This window comes from Syngnathoides biaculeatus, chromosome 5 (assembly GCF_019802595.1).
Source record: "Syngnathoides biaculeatus isolate LvHL_M chromosome 5, ASM1980259v1, whole genome shotgun sequence".
Taxonomy (NCBI): domain Eukaryota; kingdom Metazoa; phylum Chordata; class Actinopteri; order Syngnathiformes; family Syngnathidae; genus Syngnathoides; species Syngnathoides biaculeatus.
Genome location: NC_084644.1, coordinates 14,156,490 through 14,178,915, shown reverse-complemented (window position 1 = coordinate 14,178,915; position 22,426 = coordinate 14,156,490). Strand labels below are relative to the sequence as shown.

The 22,426-nt window shown below is 43.5% G+C and overlaps 1 protein-coding gene and 1 long non-coding RNA gene across 11 annotated transcripts in view; one reads left to right on the top strand and one right to left on the bottom strand.

Annotated features, from left to right (window-relative positions):
- Positions 1-22,426, top strand: part of hace1 (HECT domain and ankyrin repeat containing E3 ubiquitin protein ligase 1) — a 128,689-nt gene that overhangs the window by 87,150 nt on the left and 19,113 nt on the right. For all 9 annotated transcript variants that reach the window (XM_061818937.1, XM_061818940.1, XM_061818936.1 and 6 more), the window contains 6 exons: positions 9,336-9,447; positions 10,381-10,478; positions 10,623-10,710; positions 10,805-10,954; positions 11,421-11,617; positions 12,647-12,778. In XM_061818937.1, the coding sequence (XP_061674921.1) occupies positions 9,336-9,447; positions 10,381-10,478; positions 10,623-10,710; positions 10,805-10,954; positions 11,421-11,617; positions 12,647-12,778 (777 nt within the window). The remainder of the gene's footprint in view (positions 1-9,335; positions 9,448-10,380; positions 10,479-10,622; positions 10,711-10,804; positions 10,955-11,420; positions 11,618-12,646; positions 12,779-22,426) is intronic.
- Positions 525-9,327, bottom strand: LOC133500360 (uncharacterized). Of its 2 annotated transcripts, XR_009794868.1 has the most exons (4): positions 6,342-9,327; positions 4,471-4,581; positions 3,098-3,210; positions 525-2,732 (listed from the first exon to the last, which is right to left on the bottom strand). It is a non-coding gene; the product is annotated as an uncharacterized LOC133500360 (long non-coding RNA). The 2 variants fall into 2 exon arrangements; XR_009794867.1 differs by having other exon boundaries at positions 525-3,210.

Here is a 22,426-nt window from a genome sequence, read left to right as displayed (position 1 = left end):
TAATCTGAATCTTTGAATGAGCCTTGTGGGTTTAATGGATGACACTGATCTGACCACAGTGTATACTGTACGGCTGATGTCGCTCACAGTGGTCAAAGGGAGCACTCACGGGCTTAGTGTGTTTGCTCAGACATGAGGTGAGAGTTCAGAACCAATTACTTGTAAAAATGTCTGTATTATTCACTCAGAATGAAACATGACGTTAATAATTTCAATCATTTACAAAAACAAGGAATTAAAACGTTTTTGAATGGATACGATATACACTCTATGCAAGCATGCTTGCATGACATGACGCAAATCTGAATTCAATTTATTTTCACTTCGAGTAGTTTACTTAGTTGAATTTGTATTTGAATTTTTAATTTTGGGGGGTAAATGTATGCACCCAAATAATGAACACTCATATTGTGTACTGTAGGGTTTTGCGAGTTTGGACCCTACGCATGTTCACGAGTCGAGGAAGATATGACCAATGATAAGAAAAAGTTAACAGCAAATGCATTTATTACAAAGAAATGTGCAATACAGACGTCCGGGTCTTATCGAGGTATCTGCCGCACACGAGACGTGTGTCTTCTGGCAGGATAGCCAAAAAGAAGACAAAAGGTGCCCGGTAACACACGGTTTTTATATGTATGGGTCCATGGTAAAAGTGGCTGCCCATCCCCCCCTCCCCCGAAGTCTGGTCCTGGGTCGGGATGGTAACTTTCCGCTCCTTATCTGGTGTCGTTCGTCTCCACGGCAACACCTGGGAGAGGAGAATGCCGCCAGCCGGTTTTCTGCGTACAAAAATCAAGGACAACCACCGGCTCCACAACACATCCTTGTCTGATTAGCAAATGGACAACACTTTATCTGTTGATTAAATGTATATGGTCAAATTTAAGCAAATAATGAAAGTGCAAAAAAAGTAAAATAGTCTTCATTCCCTCTCTTGATCTATGAAATAGATCACAAAAACAATCACGAAAATCCCAAAAGTAACACTTGAAGAAATATGAAAAACATAAAATCCTCTCTATTTTTCCAAACATACCTTTTAACAAGTGCATAGTCTCATGATTCAGAACACCCACAAGCTTTAAACCTGCAGGACAGTACTAGAGAACTCAAAAACAGCAAAACATTTCTAAAAAAAAGTAATATCACGCAAAAAGTACCAGTAGAACAGAAGGGCGAGGGCAAGGGCAATGCAATCACGGGGCATGTCTACATCATGACAATCAGGAAGCGGTGGAAGTTTAGTATCACTTTCACGGGGAGCAATAGCAACACTAAAATCATCTTGAGGAGTGTGTCGGGGCGGGGGTCTAATGAGGACATAATTACCGCGGCCATCAGTTGGGGCACCACTCGCCCTCTCAATCCATCCGGCAAACACCTCCTTTCTTGGCCAACGGTGCATCTAATGCGATTCTATTTTGGAAAGTCATGATACATGTAGCCTTATGTTGCTCATGTACAGCTTCAAGTCCTTCAAGGGTAAAATTGCCCAAACGTTGCACATTAAAATGTTAAAATGTATGTAATTGATACGGTCGACATTTTCGTTAGGAGTAATGGGGAAAAGAGCAGTAATTACAGGTATATTTTAAAACCGGCAACTACCTGATCAGCCAGTTTATACTCATCTGGGACACCACGGGGGACACCAATAGCGTCAATGTCGGTCGGGTCATCAGCAGGTCGGTTTGGACCTACGTGTAATCGGCCAAGGGCGTCCTTGATGTGTTCAGGAGCAACTGCCAGATCATCTAGGGTGACAGGAACAACGGAAATAGGTAAAAGTAAAGTTACTAATGCACATCTGCCCGTACTGTTGCGCGGGATGTGGTTGAAGATACGATCCCCTCCACAGCACCACCACACATCAGCATGGCTGACAGGTTGGAAAAAAGGTGCTTCCGGGGTCTCTGCACACTGATCATCAGAGATATTGTCAATTGGGGCACGATTACCTTGAAGGAAAATACAGGTGAAGCTTTGGCGTACGCGATTAAACACAGGTTTGTTCTTTTGAGCCGGTGTTACGGGTGGGAAGTATCCCAAATTTTGCATTCATTTTTAATTGGCACATAATTTTTCATAAGATCTAGAACAAAAGTGGAGTTGACAGAAGAGGAAACAACACGGAACAAAAGTCTAGGTCCCATACATACAACACAGTCACTCGGGGTTTTATTAGCTACTTGTTCTGCCATTAGTAACCAATTATTGTTTACTGCACTAAAGCCCGTCAAAACCCAAAAACACTCATCAAACGACAGGGCTTTCTTTATAATACAACTCTTCTCTGTGATAAATATTTTCCGGGTGGGTTGTGCTCACAGCTGGCACTGATGTGGGTGTAGGTATGGGGTATTTTTTAAAGATTTCCCAGATCAAAATAACCAAGAACAACAATAACACCAATAATAAGAATCCCAGAGATTCCCTGCTCTCGCTCTCTTGGTCCGAAAAGGAATCGGACCATCTGTAGGAATCATGGTTAATAAAACAACAACAAACAATAAAATAAAAGTGCAATTAAGAGTCTGTAGCAGGGCGAAGCATAGAATAATGAAACCACTTAGTTCCTTTTTCCTCCAAGCAGACGGCTTTGGAGTTACGAGGAGTCACCTTGTGGGGGCCAGACCAACCGGGTTCTTACGAGAGAGTCGTTTAAGGTAGACAGATGACCATTCAGGAAGATCAAGTGTTGGAGGTGGTGATGGAAGAGAGTCCTGGATCTGTAAGGAGAAATTAGAAGCAAAACAATGCAGTTGTGGCCTACACAGTTTATGAGAAAACTTGGGAGACACAACGCCTTCCTCCAGCGGTTGGATTGAGGAGGAAGGGCCAGGCATCAGACGACCTGAAAGAAATTCGTAAGGAGAGAAGCCTCCTTTTTGTCTCACAGATTTGAGAGCAAGGGGAAGAGCCTGAACCCAGTTCATGCCGGAAGATTTACATATTTTAGCCAGTTTTTCCTTCAACATGCGATTCATATGTTCAACTGAACCTTGACTGGCGGGGTGATAAACACAGCCAAACTTGTGAGTTAATCCTAACCACTTCTCGAAAGTAGCAAGGTGTGTGGATGTGAAATGTGTACCATTATCCGAGCGGATGAGAGCAGGGAAACCGTGCGTTGGAATCCAGTGGTTCACCAAAGCTTTCATTACTGACATGGCGTCTTCGCGACCGCAGGGCTAGGTTTCAGGCCATCTGGAAAAGATGTCAACAAAAACAAGAAGGTAGCTTTTACCTTGAACAGGGGTGATCATGTCTGTGAAATCCATGACCAGTTCCGCACCGGGCCAGGTGGGTGGGTCAAATGAACCTGGCAATGGTCAAAGTGTGGGGCGAACATTGTGTAGCTGGCAAATATTACAGTCACGACAGTGGGCGTGACAAAAGTCGGGCATTTTAGGATGCCACCACATGCAAAGTTTGGTTAGCATGGCTCTGTGGCTAATATGAGCCATAGAGTGAGTTTTGGTCAAAATATCTTTTGTTCAGGAGAGGTGTTGTGCTGTATTTTAATCAATTCTCTATGAGACGGAGGTTCGGGCAGGTCAGGAGAGGATTTGTCAGGTAATTGGACAAGCATCTGTGGGACATAGCCCGCAGCCTGCTTGGCAGCCAAGTCGGGTGCATTATTGCCGAGGGCCGTAGTTCAAGTGGATTTGGAGTGGCCAGGGACCTTCACGATAGCCACCGCCGAAGGTTTGCCCAGGGCTTTGTCTAATCGTTGAATCGGTGTCAAATGTGCAATAGCCTTTGGCTGTTTTAAAATCATTCCGTTTCCATGCCGACAGGGCCAAACAGCAACAGAGACAGGGTAAGCTGAGTCACAATAGACAGTGACAGATTGTCCAACCGCCAGTTCCTGTGCGAGACAGCGTGCGAGCACTTCCGCTGCCTGGGCTGAGGGAGCATGTGTTAGTATGGAAGAGGAAACAGTTAAAAATTCACCCGAGGGCTGATGTTCCACTACGGCAGCCGCCGCAGCCAACGAGCCTTCGGCCTACGGTAATACGGTAACCATCAGTGAACAGGACCCTGTCGTTAGTCAAAGGTTGAACAGAGAGTTCAGCAGTTTAGTTAGCGACAAACATGACTCTGCTGTTGGGGCTGCCAACAGGAGTTAATCAACATACATCAGGAGTTTACATCCGTCTGGGAGTTCTAGATCCTGCTGCAAAGATTTTAAACATTGATTAAAAATTCCACGTGAATTTTTGAAGCCTTGTGGAAACCTGGTGTATTGCAAATTGTGTCCCCGATATTTGAATGCAAACAAGTGTCTACACTTGGGTGCGAGTAGGACACAGAAGAATGCATTTGCCAAATCAGTTGCTGTGAAGTATTTCAAATCAGGTGTGATGGTACACAACACTCTGTGGAGGTCTGGTACAAGTAACAATGGTTTGGTCGTTACATCATTAACGGCTCTCAAATAATCCACCATATGATAAATGTTACCATCTGCTTTTAAAACTGGCCTGAGTGGTGCACACCACGAGGAGGTGGATGTTTCCAAGACTCCAGAATTCCACAGGCCAGTGAGAGTGTCCTCCATCCCCTGGTTAGCAGCTGCGGGACAAGGATATTGAGGTCTGTAAACATGGGATCCTAGAAAAACTGTGATTTTAATGTCTGGTATCTTAGTACAATGTCCAATATCAAAGGGTCCAGAGGACAAAACTAATTTAGGGAATTTGTTTAACATTGACTCGGCGTTGTCATGGTCAGAGTAGTCACGTCCGTGTTCTCTAGCTCGGGTCTCGCGTTCTAATATGGTCATATTTGTGTCAGAGGTGCGTCAGTGACGGTGATTACGGCATGCATCTGCAGATTTGGAGATCTGTACGTTAGGGAGTAGTGTGTCCTCCCAGTCAGTCATTTTACTCAGTCGTTTCACCATAGGTCCCAGCTGCCGGGCCTCATATCCTGGAGACAGAGCGAGTGAAATGTGGCGTACTGACTCTTCTTGCATTTTGAACCATGTAATTTGATCTGGTGTAAGAGAGCAGGATGCCGCTACACCCTCTCTTGCTGTGTATATATGTGTGGATGTAATGTCCCAAGCATCACCTTGTATGCATGCAAAGTTTTCTATGTATACTAGATCGTGGTTGCTGTCGTAATATAGTGTGCAATGATATGGATCTAGTGGAGGCAGGTCAGCCTGAAGAGTGTTTAACCAGGGCTTCCAAAACAGAAATTGATGTATGAGACCAGGTTTGAGCGGTGTTTCTGGTTCTAGTCGGGCCCAATAAATGCCCACATTTGGAGTTGATTCACTCACAGGTGTCATCAGCCATTGTCTAGAGTGGCAGACGGTGTCAGCTGCCACTGGGTTTGTGGTAAATGTGCAAACGAATGGTGGAAGGTCAGTCCAGCCAAGATTGTCAGCCGGGGTTGAGTCCATTGCAGGGCCTGTTGAGTCCCTGAGAAGCCCATCCATTGCACAGTGTGTTGTGACAATAAAGTGTCCGAGAGTGAGATGTTGAGTGAGGAGTGTGTTGCCTCTGTGTCAACGTGAGTGTTCACTTTTCGTCCTGCAACAGAGATGGGGATTTTGGCTCCTGCATCGCCGGACCCCTGGCTTCCCAGGCACCCCTAGTGGTACTGTCCAACCTGCTGCTGTCCATCCTGCTGCCAAGGTGGGCCGCCAAGTTTCTGCCTCTGCCTTGGCCCCCTCGGTTGTTGGACCACCCACCACGCCCTTGCATTGGACCTTGAGGTGGAGGAGCTGTAAGAGGAGCTTTTATCCAGTGATCGGGAGAACCACAACCAAAACATCCTTGATCACGTTGATGTTGTTGCACTCTCCCCCGGCCCCCACGCCTTCCTGCGTATCCACCCCGTTATTACCCCAGAACCAACCTGCCTGTCTCGGTGGTTGTGCCTGTCAAAAAATTATGTCTGGTGTGGTTTTGGAGTTTTCCTTCCTATGCTACTTGTAATTTAAGAAGCTGTTTTTGGAGTTTAGTAATTTCATTATTACCCTGTTGTTGGCTTAAATAAATTTGGAGGTGACGCACTAAGTGTTGTCTAAATCTAGGCTCATCTCCGGACAGGAGGCCAGGGTCATCTTTATGAGTGGTCTGTACTGGTTCAGGGAGACCTGCCAGGATAGCAGTCCTGAATATAGCCTCCTCCTAACCAGACTGTCCAGGGTGACGTCCAGTCGATTCAGTCCAAAGTTTAGTCAAGTGCTCAAGTGGGTCATTTAACATAGGGGAAAGTGGGTGCGGCTGTAACAGGCGTGGGGAACCTCTCTCTTAGAGCTGTGGCCAGACACTCGAAGTGTGCTCTCAATATGGTTCCATTGGGTACGTTAAGCATACCTGCAGTTGTCTCGATTTCTCATTGTTCAATTCTAGTGCATGATCTAGATGCTGCTTGGCTCCAGTCTCCCATGAAGAGTTTATACCCCTGTAAAGTTTCCACAAAACGAGACAGCCATGCATTACCACCAGAAGAGAGACGAGACAAGTGAGCAAGACAATCAAGATCTTTAAGAGCAAACGGCTTGTATATTGGACCTGCTGGAGCCTCTATCATAGGCATCAGTGTCAAGCAAAGCAAAGCAAATTTATTTGTATAGCGCATTTCATACACGAGGTAACTTTACATGATTAAAGGCATTTGAAAACAAAGTGATAAAACACTTAAAACGTGATAAAAACAATAAAAATGACAAACACAATATTTAAAAAACGCAATTAAAACATTACTTACAACGCATACAGTGCAAGTAATATTATCAAAAGGTGGATATATTCCAAAAAGCATGAGAAAAAAAAGAATAGTTTTCAACCTTGTAGCGTTTTGTTTGCTTGTTATATAATATAATATAATATAATATCCATCCATTTTCTTGACCGTTTATCCTCATGAGGGTCACGGGGAGTGCTTGACCCAATCCCAGCTGTCAGTGGGCAGGAGGCAGGGTACACCCTGAACTGGTTGCCTGCCAATCGCAGGGCACGTAGAGACAGACAACAGTCGTACTCACAATCACACCTAGAGACAACCTTGAGTGTCCAACTAATGTTGGGTGTTTTTGGGATGTGGGAAGAAACCCACGCAGGCACAAGGAGAACCTGCATACTCCACACAGGCGGGTGCGGGATTGAACCCGGGTCCTTAGAACTGTGAGGCCAGCGCTTTACTGCCTGCTCCACCGTGCTGCCATAATATATGTAATAATAATAATATGATAGTCATTGTGTTTTTTCCGATGCGAGAGGACGCTTTACATCAAATCAACAAGACAGTTTTCATGAACCCCCCTGTTCAGCGCCTCTCGCTCCGTGTGTGTGTGTGTGTGTGTGTGTGTGTGTGTGTGTGTGTGTGTGTGTGTGTGTGTGTGTGTGTGTGTGTGTGGTGTACTTACATGTGATTCAGGGTGCATCCGTGTCTGCGTGTTCGATGTGCCTCCTTCCTCATTTTTGCAGTCACTTGCGTTCACATATCAAATACACTTTTTTTTCCTCTTACTTTACCTTCGTTCAACTTCCCATTACCATTTTTCTTCAACGTTGGCATCGGCGTCACCGTCACCATCATGAAATGCGCTGTGCGCCTTTCTCTGTTTCACCTCTTTAAATTCCATGAGCCCTTATCTAATCTGTCTCTTTGAGCTTTCAGTCTTTTACATTTTTTATTTATATTTACATAGTCTCTGTCAATTTCCTATAACTTCGTCAGTTTGTCCCAATCACGAATTTTACACAATTTGTGCTTTTGCCATTATTTTAATGGCCGCTTCCTTTCTTTATCTTGTTTCGTTTTGTCACCATTAGGCATCATTTGCCGTTCAATTTCAATGTGCATTTCATGTTTAGTTGGATTATATTCGGCACATTCATGATGAAATTCACCATCCATCATTATATCTTTAATTTAGTGGTCACTCATCTTCAACTAAACCCAACCGAATTCCTATCGCGCAACAAATTATCCTATACTATTCGTTTTTTTCGTACACCACCTTGCGACATCCCAGGCTCAAACCGACGGCAAACCCTCTGTTTTTAAGGGATCTCATCCCCCTTAGGTATAACAGGTAAACTTCACACTGCAATTGTACGTCTACAATATACGTCAGCTATGACGGTATATACAACTTCTTTTTATCTCCTATTCTCTATCTCTCATTCTCTTGTTCTCTATATCTCTTATTCTCAATAACTCATACGAGGCATGAACAATCTGATACCAATGACTTCTCAAATTTAGGCAGTTGAATATGCAGAATTCGAGAGTAAACAGGCTTCTGCTTACCTTTGGTTTTGGTCGCGACCTGGAGAAGTCAGACGTACAGACAACCACCCTCGACTTGTCCGTATAACACTCCTGTGTTTCTCATAAGTGTCTCTTTATCTCATCTGTCGACAGCCAACGCTCGTGTACCTCCCTCAACTTCCGGTCGGGGTCACCAAATTGTAGGGATTTGCGTGTTTGGACCCTACGCGTGTTCACGAGTCGAGGAAGTTATGACCAATGTTTGGAAAAAGTTAACAGCAAATGGATTTATTACAAAGGGATGTGCAATACAGACGTCCGGGTCTTATCTCGGTATCTGCCGCACACGAGACGTGTGTCTTCTGGCTGGATAGCCAAAGAAGAAGACAAAAGCTGCCCGGTAACACAAGGTTTTTATATGTATGGGTCCATGGTAAAACTGTCTGGACCCCCCCACCACCACCACCAACGCAGTCTGGTCCTGGGCTGGGAAGGTAACGCCTGGGAGAGGAGGATGCCGCCAGCCGGTTTTCTGCGTACAAAGATCAAGGACAACCACCGGCTCCACAACACATCCTTCTCTGATTAGCAAATGGACGGCACTTTATCTGTTGATTAAATGTATAAGATCATATTTAAGCAAATAATGAAAGTGCAATAAAACTAAAATAGTCTTCAGTACAATGACAGAATAGCATTTATTTATAGACGTACTAGATTGATTTCATTCATTAAACAATTTATAAAACTTGCCTGTTAAAATTGGTGATCATCCTTTGATCATGCTTGCAGCCCCCAGACCCCTTGCTATTTTTCGGTCTTTTTTCATTCAGTCAAATCACATGCCTGCTTTCACACGGCCGCACTTTCCCCCTCTAACGTCCACGTTGTCCTCTCAAGTGTCTGCTTTTCCTCTTTATAAGTCGTGTGTCGGCAGGAAATGCTTTCACTCAGTTCCAGATTTTGGATGTTGGTGCACATACAGTATAAGGTGCACATACAAGGGGCCCTGTCCATTTTGGAGAAAATTTAAGACTTTTAAGTGCGCCTTGTAGTCGTGAAAATACAGTAAGTTGTACTTTTCATTTCAGCCTTTCAAGGATAGGTGTGAGTGGTTCTACGAGCATCTACTGGCAGGACAGCCAGACTCAGACATGGTTCATCGCCCGGTCAATGAGAGTGACATCTTGCTCATCCATCGAGGTGCACGTATAAATATTTACCCCAATGAAATACAAGTGTTTTGCTATGAGGCTTCTCCTTTGTTGTGACCACAAGTGAGTAAAGAAACAAATTTAACGCAAGGGATTTTATAGACCCTCTAAAGTGATTTCATTGATGTTTCTAAACAAATGTGTTTGAAGTGCTTAAAAAGACAGAACAATTTAGTTCTAAACTATTGAGGTATAGGATTAAACTTTTTCAACATTTTACTTGTCTGGATTTTGGGGGCATGGTCAAAACCAAGGGCTTACTGGCATCCGTTTGCCCTGCTCCACATCTTAAGTACTTAGAACTGTCCTTCCCTCCTTTCTTGGCTGATGTTATGTAGACCAACACGTGACATGAAACTGATTGAGATGGTAATTTACAGGATAATGGTGACGCCCGATCTGCAGGCCATTAAGCTAGCAGGCTGACTTTGTTGTGTGTGGGTCCACATAAAGGAACATCATGGAAAGTTAACAATTTATTTTTACACAGCAGCACACAGCCTGTGGCTCACTCTAAATATGTTTGAGCACATACTGCAAGAAAATATTTCTGTGAGGGGTGATAGCCATGCGAGCTGTGTTTTCAATATAGTCAGCAAATGATATTTTCACTTTTCACGGACATTATCATTCTTTCTACCTTTGTTAAGATCATCTCAGTTTTTGTTGACTGTCAGGGATGTATTCCTTTCACACCTTCATTCTTGTGGTTGTAGTTTGTTGTAAAATTGCACTGCATCATTCTTGAGATGTTTCTCAGATTTTTTTTTTTTTACATCTTAAGAGAGGAAACACAGAAACACATCATAAAGGTAGATTTTTTTGTCAAACTTCTTGTCAGGGTATCTCAAAATTGTCTGGTGTGTGTGTTTCCTCTATTCTTACATTTAATCCAAAACCCATTTTGGAATCCTGTTATCAGACTCAATATTTCGGAGTAGCTGTGAGATGGTTTCAAAGTCCACCAATGAAAAACTGAAGCAAGGGATTGCTGTCCGCTTTCATGGCGAGGAGGGGATGGTAGGATTTTAGGCCTTTTTTTTGTCTTTTGTGTTTTTTATTTTTCGAGGGGAGAGAGAACATTTTCTTGACCTCAGCTATGAGATGATTCATCAACAGTGAATCTATATTGCCAGAGATATGTCTGTCTTGTTTATCTTTCAGGGTCAGGGTGTTGTTCGGGAATGGTTTGACATCCTCTCAAATGAAATAATAAATCCAGACTACGCTCTCTTCACGCAATCAGCTGATGGTACACAGTGTTTACCTTGAATTCCCTTGTCTGTAATATTAAAACACTTTTTTTTTCTGAATTAATGTGTATTTGTGTGGTCACTTTGTTCCAGGTACCACTTTCCAGCCCAACAGTAACTCCTCAGTCAATCCAGACCACCTTAACTATTTTAGATTTGCAGGCCAGATCTTGGGTTTGGCGCTGTTTCACAGGCAGCTGGTCAATATCTATTTCACCCGCTCCTTCTACAAACACATCCTGGGTAAAAGGAATTCCACAATATGATACTCTAATACTGATTTCGGAAAATAGCGGTATCCGTCATACTTCTAAGATTGCAAGAACTCTCCACAAGCTTGTTTCTTTCCACTCTAACAAAATGTGAATCTGTTTTGAAGTGCAAGAGGCTCGGGGTCATGTAATCTTGGACATGTCCGATACGGTTCAAATTTCTTCATGTGTGTGTAACTTTAGGATATTTTTAGTTTAAACCAAACCACCATGTATCATTCATTCAACTTTACTTCCCTGTTTACATCCCTATTACTGCGGCATTTGTCACTGTCAGAACGTTAACTATTTCAGCCTACAGGTCAACCTATGGTACTTCCCTCCAGCCCACCTAATGCTAATAGAATGTTGACATACTTTTATTGGAAGGGTTGCAGTCATATAAATGTCTAAATCCACATTGTTTCTGCGGGCATATATCCATTTGACTGTTACAGGAATCCCAGTGAACTATCAAGATGTGTCATCCATTGATCCAGAGTATGCTAAGAACCTGCAGTGGATCTTGGACAATGACATCAGTGATCTGGGTCTGGAGCTCACTTTTTCTGTGGAAACAGACGTCTTTGGTGCCATGGAGGAAGTGCCACTCAAACTGGGAGGCACAAGCATTGTTGTGACTCAAGAAAATAAGGTTCAGTGGTTAACCAGATATACAAAGTGGCAGGCTGGTGTGCAAATGGCTGGGTTACCCATCAACTGCAGCGCAGTTGTTAATTAAGATGACGTTTAGTTTTTTTAACAAACACAGTGGAAAAAAAATTCACTCTAAAATGCTGCATATGAGAAGGACAATTTTTTTTTTTTTTTCAAACAAAGCTTTGAGTAGGGAAAGGGCATTCAGGCAATCCTAATTAATTACATATACATTGAGAATAAGCCTAATTGTAAAATGTTCATGAATTGTTTCTCTATTTATCATAAATCATGAGTGATTAAACAATTCAAGCAGCACGGTGGCTCAGATGGAAAACATTGGCCTCACAGTTCTGAGGTCTCGGGTTCAATCTCGGACCAGCCTGTGTGGAGTTTGCATGTTCTCCCCGTGCCTGCGTGGGCTTCCTCCGGGCACTCCGGTTTCCTCCAACATCCCAAAAACATGCAACATTAATTGGACACTCTAAATTGCCCCTAGGTTTGATTGTGAGTGGGGCTGTTTGTCTCGATGTGCCCTGCGATTGGCTGGCAACCACTTCAGGGTGTACCCCGCCTCCTGCCCGTTTACACCCGGGATTGGCTCCAACACTCCCGTCACTCTCATGAGGATAAGCGGCTAAGAAAATGGATGGATGGATGGAAAAATAATTCAATTTTTGTATAATTCTACTAATACGATAATGTTTTAATTTTTTTTTTTCAGTGATTGTGCTCTTTGTTCCTCATTTCTTTAATATTTTAGTACATTATTGTTGACAAAATAAAATCAAAGGCGATCAAAATCAAACTTTGAGATGATGAAAAAGCCAAGTGGTGAACTAATTTTGTATGACATGTACTTGTAACATGCCCATTACTATTTTCTGTTGATGGTGCTGTACTATAAATTGCTGAGCTGTGTGAAGTTACCACAGTGAGACTTGGGTTTTTTTTCTCGTCTGGCTACATTTTCCAAAGGCTTCAATCTTTGTGTCTGTGTGTTCATCTCTGTGCCCGTGTCTTCCAGGCTGAGTATGTCCAGCTAGTGACTGAGCTGAGAATGACAAGGGCGATCCAGCCTCAAATAAATGCCTTCTTGCAAGGATTCCATACTTTTATCCCTCCTTCACTGATTCAGCTTTTTGATGAATACGAATTGGTAAGTGGTTATCCTTGCGTCGTTTTTTTTCCATTGTGCTCCTCCTCTACAGTTGATGTTCTCTTTGTTCCTCTCTCCTGCCCTGTCTCCCTTGCATTTGATGTAGGGGTTGATTCACAACGCCTAGCTTTGGGTGGAACTAAGGGGGCTAGGGTCACATTGAAGGCCCTCTTGAATCAGCTTGAGTAGATGTTCGTGTATTGGCAGATTTAATTTTCTCACTTGCAGTTGGATCAATTTTATTATTCTGCCCTGCATTTGTTAGACATGCCTCAGTCACTCTCATTTTTCCTCTTGAAAATATTTTGTTTTCACACCAGAAAATTATTTATGGCTACTTGCAACACTAATGAACAAATGTCAATATGAAACAAAACACAAGGTCACATTCTGCATGATTTGAATTCCAATTGCAAACCACAAAATCCAATGTGTCATTTATGCAAACACTAATACTTGATCACAACCATTTTTTTTTTGCAGCCCCCCCCCCTTTTGGTGTACCTACCTGCCAGCCAAAAAAAAGACAAATGCCGATTAAAAATGTATATCCCTATAACATATACAGTGCCATGAAAATGAATTTGCCCCCTCCTGATTTTTTTTTCTGCATGTCTATCACGCAAAAGGGTTTCAAATCATCAAACCAATTTTAATATCACTCAGAGACAACCCACAGAAATACTAAAATAAGTTTTCAAGTGACAATTCAATTAACAGAGGCACAAAAGGATCCAAAACTTAACGACCCGCTGTGAAAAAGAAATTTCCCACATCTTCCCCCCACAAGCTAACGACAGATTTGGGAAAGGTGAGTTCAATTTCACAAACCACACCCAAACCTGATGACCACCATACTTGATGAATCAAGGAATCACTTAAATAGAATGTCAGAGAATGTCTGATTCGGATGCCTCCCGGACGCCTCCCTGGTGAGGTGTTCCGGGCATGTCCCAATGGAAAGAGACCCTGGGGACAACCCAGGACACACTGGAGAGACTGTCTCTTGGCTGGCCTGGGAATCCCTCAGGATCCCTCCGGAAGAACTGGAAGAAGTGGCTGGGTAAAGGGAAGTCTGGGTTTCCCTGCCGAAGCTACTTTCCCCGTGACCCAACCTGGAGAAGTGGTAGAAGATGGATGGATGGAGAATGTCAGAGAACATGAAGTAGGCTACAAGATCTCAAGAACCAATTCATCGTGCCATGATCCAAAGATATTCAAGAAGAAATAAGAAAAAATAAAAAAGAAAAGTTTACAAGGCCATTTACAAGGCTTTGGGTGCTCCAGCCAAGCACTGTCAGAGCCAATATCCTCAAATGGAGAAATTTGGGAACAGTGACAAACCTTCCACAGAGTGGATGAGCATGTAAAATTACTCTTAAGAATGCGACGACGACTCATCCAGGAAATCACGAAAGAACCTAAAACAACATCTAAAGAATCTGCAGCCTTCAGGTAAGGTCAGTGTTCATGGCTTTACATAAGAAAGATATTGGCCAAAAATGGCATCCATGGGAGAGTTCCCAGGTGAAAACCCCTGCTGTCTGCAAACGATCCAAAGTGTCATCTCACATTTGCCAACAAAACATCTTGATGATCCTTAAGACCAGGCAGGGGTCAGGAACCTTTTCGACTGAGAGACCCATAAAGGCTAAATATTTTAAAATGTAATTTCAAAAGAGCCATACAGTATTTTCAAAACTACAGTAAGTACAAGTGTATTTGTGGACTTATGTAATACCAACACTTTTAGAGTACAATAAGTCTCTGAATTATTTTAAATAACATTATTACGCTGTTGCTAATCAATGATGACAAAAGTACTTCTTACCATTAATGCGACTTCTGGTGCTACATTGTTTTGCTGAAAAATTTAGTCATTTTCATATGCCGTTAGATTAAGCATCATACAGGCGTTGAGACTTCCATTCATTCATTGTGAATGTAATTGAATTTGATTTGGCCTCATGCTGGTACGATGGTGAACAGTTCTTGCAGACAAAGCCATGTCTTTTATTAATGTGATTAGCTTGTCTTGATGCGAAGTTGTCAAAATGTCTATTGGCAACATCAAGTACCAACACTTTGCATAGTCTCCATCTCTGAATTTAGACAGAGTAGAACCGTCTCTCTCCACAAAGGCTGTCCACTTTGTTGAAAACATTGCTACTCCTTGTCTTTTTTTTTTCTTTGAGCAACCTTTTGCAAAAGCGTTTCCATAATTAGTTACCCGATCGGCGTTCAACCCTTCTGCGCCTGCTGACATCGACTGCCACAAACTACGTCGACCCCACTAGAACAAACTGTCTGGGCGTCATTTGTGTTGCCTGCACGACAGAAATCACGTACAGTATGTCTTTATGATGGGCTCTGTGAGCCACATGCAACCATCAAAAGAGCCAGGTATGGCTCGCGAGCCATAGGTTCCCCGACCCCTGCTCAAGATTGTTTGACAAACGTTCTGTGGAATGACAAGTCAAAAATGTAACGTTTTGGAAGGCGTGCGGCCCGTTACATCTGGCGTAAAAATGGTAAAAAGAACAATATGCCGACAGTGAAGAATGGTAGTGGCAATGTGATGGTCTGGGGCTGCTTTGTTACCTCAGGACCAGGATAACTTGCTGTGGTTGAAGGAACAATGAATTCTGCTGTCGACCAGAAAATCTGGGAGGAGAACAACCAGCCATCAGTTCGTGCCCTCAAATTCAAATGCTCTGCTGCATGATTGTAAACCATTTGAGTCTGTGCCCTTAAACAGGACAACAATCTGAAACACACCAGCGAGTCTACCTCTGAATTGCTTTAAAAAAAAAAAGAAAAAATTGAGTTTTGGAGTAGCCAAGTCCCCCTTCTCGAGCTATCACAATATTGTGGTGGAGGGATTTGTGTGTCTAGATGATCCTAGGAGCTAAGTTGTCTGGGGCTTCACGCCGCTGGTAGGGTCACCCGTGGCAAAAAGGTCCTAGGTGAGGGGCCAGACAATGTACATCTCTAAAACTCCTATGAGGAGTGCGAATGTTGGATCTCGGTTTCCCTTGCCTGGACATCATTCTGCTGGGGGACTTCAATGCTCACGTGGGCAATGACAGTGAGACCTGGAAGGGCGTGATTGTGAAGAATGGTCCCCCCGATCAGAACCCGTGTGGTGTTCTGTTATTGAACTTCTGTGCTCATCACAGATTGTCCATAACGAACACCATGTTCAGGCATAGGGATATCCGCATGTGCACTTGGCACCAGGACACCATAGGCCGCAGTTTGATGATAAACTTTGTAGTGATGTCATCAGACTTGCGACCGCATGTCTTGGACACTCAGGTGAAGAGAGGAGCGGAGCTGTCACCTGATGACCACCTGGTGGTGAGTTGGCTCCGGTGGTGGGGGGAAGATGCCGGTCCGACGTGGCATGCCCAAACGTATTGTGAGGGTCTGCTGTGAACGGCTGGCAGAGTCCCCTGTCAAAGGAATTTCAACTCTCACCACCAAAAGGACTTTGCTCACATTCCACGGGAGGCGGAGGACATTGAGTCAGAGTGGACAACATTCCGCACCTCCATTGCTGAGGTGACGGACCAGAGCTGTGGCCGTAAGATGGTCGGTGCATGTCGTGGCGGCAACCCCGGAACACGTTGGTGGACACCAACAGTGAGAGTTGCTGTGAAGCTGGAGAAGGAGTCTTATCGAGCGTTTTCAGCCCAGGTACCAGCTGACCAAGCAGAATCCAGCTTCGGTGGTCGCTGAGGCTTTTCCACACCCACACTGTGGGAGGAGTTCGGTGAGGCCTTGGAGAACGACTTCAGGACGGCTTCTAGGAAATTGTGGTCGACTGTCCGGCATCTCAGGAGGGGGAAGTAGTGCACCGTCAACACTGTGTATAGTGGGGATGGACCTCTTCAATTCCACCAGCACAGCTTCCCATGAGGAAGCTGAGTCTGGGTTCTCTGAGGTGTGATCTTCTAAAGTGAAGAAAATAAGTATTGGAACACCCTGCTTGCTATATTACAAGTTCTCCCACTTGGAAATCATGGACAGGTCTGAAATTTTCATCATAGGTGCATGTCCACTGTGAGAGAGATAATCTAAAAAGAAAAATCAAGCAATAACAATGTATGATTTTTTTTTTAACAATTTATTTGTGTGATACAGGTGCAAATAAGTATTTGAACACCTGTCTATCAGCTAGAATTGTGAACCACAAAGACCTGTTAGTCCACCCTTTAAAGTCCACCTCCACTCCATGTATTATCCTGAATCAGGTGCACCTGTGTGAGGTTGTTAGCTGCATAAAGACACCTGTCCACCCCATACAATCAGTAAGACTCAAACGTATAATATGGCCAAGACCAAAGAGCTGTCCAAAGACACCAGAGACAAAATTGTACAACTCCACACATTTTTCCTTTTAGATTATGTCTCTCACAGTGGACATGCACCTATCATGAAAATTTCAGACCTGTCCATGATTTCTAAGTGGGAGAACTTGTCTTATAGCAGGGTGTTCCACTACTTATTTTCATCACTGTAGAAGATCACACCTCAGAGCACCCAGACTCAGCTTCCTCATGGGAAGGCATGTTGGTGGAATTGAGGAGGTCTTCGAAGTATTCTCCCCAACAACTCACAACATCCCGAATTGAGATCAGCAGCACCCCATCCCCACTATACACAGTGTTGACGGTGCACTTCCCAATCACGTCTTTCCAGGTCTCACTGTCATTGCCCACATGGGCATTGAACTCCCCCAGCAGAATAATGGAGCTCTCCAGCACTCCCTCTAAGGACTCCAAAAAGGGTGGGTACTCTGCACTGCTGCTTGGTGCATAAGCACAAATAAGAGTCAGGACCCATCCCCCGACCTGCAGGCGGAGGGACTGGAAAAAATGTTGGCGTTTTGAAGAGAATGCAGGATATGCTGACAGAAATTAAGGTGGTGCAGAAATTGACATTGTGTTACATCCAGATCTGGCCTGCGGACCGTAGAATGTCTAGCTTACAGTAGACATTATATATCACCCTATGATATATAAAACCCACTCAAGCAAAACCAATCAGAAGTAGTACTGATTCTAAATCAGTCTGGCATGGTCTACAAGTGACCGATCCCTCAAGCGGAGAACAACAAAGGACTAGCTGACAATTTTGAACACTTTCTATTGTAGATTCGAAAAGGTCACTTTCACACCGCACACCCACCCAGCTGCACCACCCATCATTACACATCTGACTCCCCTTTGACATTGACCATTCACCAACGGGATGTGAGACATATTTTCAAACAAAATATAAACAAAAAAGCGGTGTGCCTGGACATTGTGTCCCCATCCTCCATCAAAGATTGTGTGCTCCAGTCTTCACAGAGATCTTCAATAGCTCTTTGGAACTGTGTGAAGTATGACTCTGTTTCAAATGCTCCATGCTCAGCGTGTTTCCTGAGAAACCTGCACTATAGGCTCTTAAAGACTATACGGCTACTTGACCATTAAAGCTTATTCTAATTCTGATTCCATCACCCTGACATCCCAATTATGAAGTCCTTTTTTTTTATAGTCTCATGCTGGATGACCTCAAGAGCATCATAGGACCCCTGCTGGACCAACCGAACAAACAGGTCTGTGGATGATTTCATCTTAGAACACCTTGAAAGCCTACATGAGGATCCTGTTTGTGGACTTCAACACGATAATTTCTGAACTATTCACCTCCAAGCTTCTCCACCTCATTGTCTCCCCAAATATCTGCCAGTGGATTTAAAGCTTCTTGACAAGGAGGATACAGCAAGTGAAGCTGGGCACAACACCTCATTTACATCAACCCTCAGACCCCCAGGGATGTGTCTTCTCTCTGTTGCTCTTCTTTCTCTACATGCATGATTGCACCTCACCCAGGTATGCCAAAGACTTTATGGAGTCTGCATAGCCATATGAAGTGGGGCGGACAGACTCAAAACTGTTGAGATGAACATGGACCTAAGGAACCATACTTTGCCACAGCTTCCCCTACCGCTGTCAGACTCTCCTAAGTCGACCGTCGAGATATTCTAGTTCTTGGGAATTTCAGTGTCTCAGGGCCACAAGGCGACTTCAACTCCACCCAACAAGGCCCAGTAGAGGATGTACTTCCTGCGACTTTGCACAGTCTGCACAGGAGCTGTTAACTGCAATGTCCTGTCAGGACTTGCCGAAAAAATTGTCAGTGCTCCCCAGTCTACTCTGAAGAACATGCATGCTGCCACAACAAGAGCATAAAAAATCCTCTTTCCATCCTTCACAATGGTCACTACCTCTTCCACCTCCCACTCTCAGGGAGGCTCTATCAATCAAAACAAATCAAAACTAGCAGACATACCAACAGCTTCTTCCCTCTTGTCATTCATTTCTTTGTTTACTTAAAATTCCATTGTAACATTCTGCCAATTTTGCACATCTCATCTCTTGTTTGTAGTCTTGTTACTCTGCGCTATTTGTCTATCCATTTTTGACCAATACTGGCAAATGATGTGCTTGAGAACTATCTGCACCATTTGGACAATTGTTACGGGACCAAATAATCGCTCAAAAAGTCACACCAAACTATTCTAAATTAGACTTTACACCGATTTGATTGGCCTTCCCGGTATCATTTGATAATTAAACATTTATTGAGCATAGCGTGGCTGATACAGTAATCAGTTGTTTTTCACGGCAAATGGGGAACAGAACTCGCCGCAAAATGTGAAAAACTGTGAAGGACTCCCCCACAACCCCCCCACCACCACATACACACACCCCAGGAATTTTCATGTATTTGTATCTGGTACCAGAATTATTAAAATATATAGTTATTTATACTTTACATATTTGAGACTTAGATTACAACAGTACACATATTTACTTACATCTTTAATTATAAAACCTCTGTTAATCTTTCATGCAACACTCACCTGACCGTGGGTCGGGAAATGAAGGGGAGCCTTGGTGGCGGGAACAATAATGCTACGAAAACCAGTTTGCAGCTTGAAAGGCTTTATTAGATCCTTTAAGCATTCAGCGTCAATGTGTCCTCTCTAAACACTACTCCTCCCCAGTCACCCTTGCTAAATTTATAAAGTGTATACACTAGCATGCTGTATTTCAATCCCATCCCACTCTCACTGCTCTACACACCTGTGCAGTCCTCTCTCTCTCTCCTCTCTCTCTCTCTCTCTCTCGCTCTCTCTCTCTCTCTCGCTCTCTCTCTCTCTCTCTCTCTCTCTCTCTCTCTCTCTCTGTCACACACACGCACATACACATTGATCACCGTTGCCTTCTGAGAGTAGCAAAGAGGCCTTCTTGTTTGGCTGAGGAGAAGCTCATAGAGGCTCGTTCATTCAGTTGCAGCATTGCAACATGGTAATCGTAAACACGGTCCTTGAAGAAGTCATTAAGGCATTCTCTTCCAAAAAAGGCCTTTTTCATCCATGTTAAAATCTTGCTCCCAATCAGCGTCATACAGAGGCACATTTCTGAGGCCATATCTTTTTGGAAATTTTTCAAACCAGTGCTTGCTGCCCAAAACGTCTAGTCCTCGAGGGGCCGAATCACAATGCAGTGTCCAACAAGGAGAAAAGTGCCCTATTTGGAGCCCTGAAGGACAACCCAGTAGGCACCACAGTGCCAGTGACATTTGCTGCACAAAGTGGTTGATTCCTCCTGCTGGATCGTAAAAAGGATAGAAGTGCTCCCAAATAGGAGCACATTCCTACAGCTGGATCCCTAATAGGTTTCCACTTCTTGGGCACCGCAGAGGAAGCTTTCGCTGGGGCAAATGTGTTTCCAAAATCCAAACATAACTGTTGTAATCCTATTGATGTTCAAATATCAAGAATGCCTACTGTGGTTTTCGCCCCGAGTCCCCCTGTCTACTCTGCCTGTTTGACCATTTGTCTGACACTTTCCTGTCCAGGTGTGTCTTCAGTAAACAGAATAATTGAAAAAAATTTTAAAATAAACCAAGGGAGTGTTTATTACTCCCATGTTGCATGGCAAAACTGTTCCACCACAAAAACATACAGAGCCACCATTCTGTAAGGCAATGCAGCTGAACAGCTGAGGTTATTTAAAAAAGAAATCCTCTGTTGTCCATGATGTCTGGAGCCCATACATCCAGTTTCCAAATATTGTTGAGCCTTTTAAAATCGCGTTACTCTGCATAAAATAGTTGAACTTTCTAATGGTCAATTAAGCATACTTACAGCATATTTTTTGTGAACCTCTGCATTTAAAGCCGAGAGACTGCAGTCTTTCAATCTTAGATTTACTGAAACTCAATTTTTGTGGTGTGTCAAGATAAAATCAACTACATCACTTATACTTGATACAATCATACACTAAATACTTGTTGCCAAGTCACCACCTAGTCATGTCAAGGATCAATACAAAACTTACTGAGACAATCAGTTAAACTAAGTAAATTAGACAGTTTTTTTTAAGGGAAATTCCAGTGGTTTGGATTAACAATGTATCCAACAGGTCATGTCATACATTGAAGAAAATAAGTATTTGAACACCCTGCTATATTGCAAGTTCTCCCACTTAGAAAACATGGCGGGGTCTGAAATTTTCATCGTAGATGCATGTCCACTGTGAGAGAAATAATCTAAAAAGAAAAATCCATAAATTCCAATGTATGATTTTTTTTAAATGATGTAGTTGTGCGATACAGGTTGTGTGGTACAGGTAGAATTCTGACCCTAAAAGACCTGTTAGTCCGCCTTTTAAAGTCAACGTCCACTCCATGTATTATCCTGAATCAGGTGCACCTGTGTGAGGTCGTTAGCAGCATAAAGACAACTGTCCACCCCATACAAACAGTAAGGGTCAAACTTGTAACATGGCCAAGACCAAAGAGCTGTCCAAAGACACCAGAGACAAAATTGTACAACTCCACACTGCTGGAAAGGGCTACGGAGAAATTGCCAAGCAGCTTGGTGAAAAAAGGGTCCACTGTTGAAGCAATCATTAGAAAATGGAAGAAGCTAAACATTGATGCTCAATCTCAATGGGAGTGTAGATCCATCCAAGATATCAACTCGTGGGGTCTCAATGATCCTTAGAAAGGACTACACGACAGGACTTGGTCAATGACCTGAGAAGAGCTGGGACCACCGTGGCACAGAAGGTTCCCCTGCTTAAACCCGCACATGTCAAGGCCGTCTTAAGTTTGTCAATGACCTTTTGGATGATACAGAGGAGTCATGGGAGAAAGTTTTGTGGTCAAATGGAACTTTTTGGTCATAATTCCACTATCAGTGTTTGGAGGAAGATGAATGATAAGTTCCTTCCCAAGAATACCATCCCTACTGTGAAGCATTGGGGTGGGAGCATCATGCTTTGGAGCTGTTTTCTACTCATGGGACAGGACGACTGCACTGTATTAAGGAGAGCATGACTGCAGCCATGTATTGTGAGATTTTGGGAACAATCTCTTTCCCTCACTCAGACCATTGAAGATGGGTCATGGCTGTGTCTTTCAACATGACTATGTCCCGAAGCACACAGCCAAGAAAACCAAGGAGTGGCTCCGTAAGAAGCATAACGAGGTTCTGGCATGGTCTAGCCAGTCTCCAGACCTAAACACAATAGAAAATCTTTGAAGGGAGCTGAAACTCAGCGATAGCCCAGAAACCTGTCT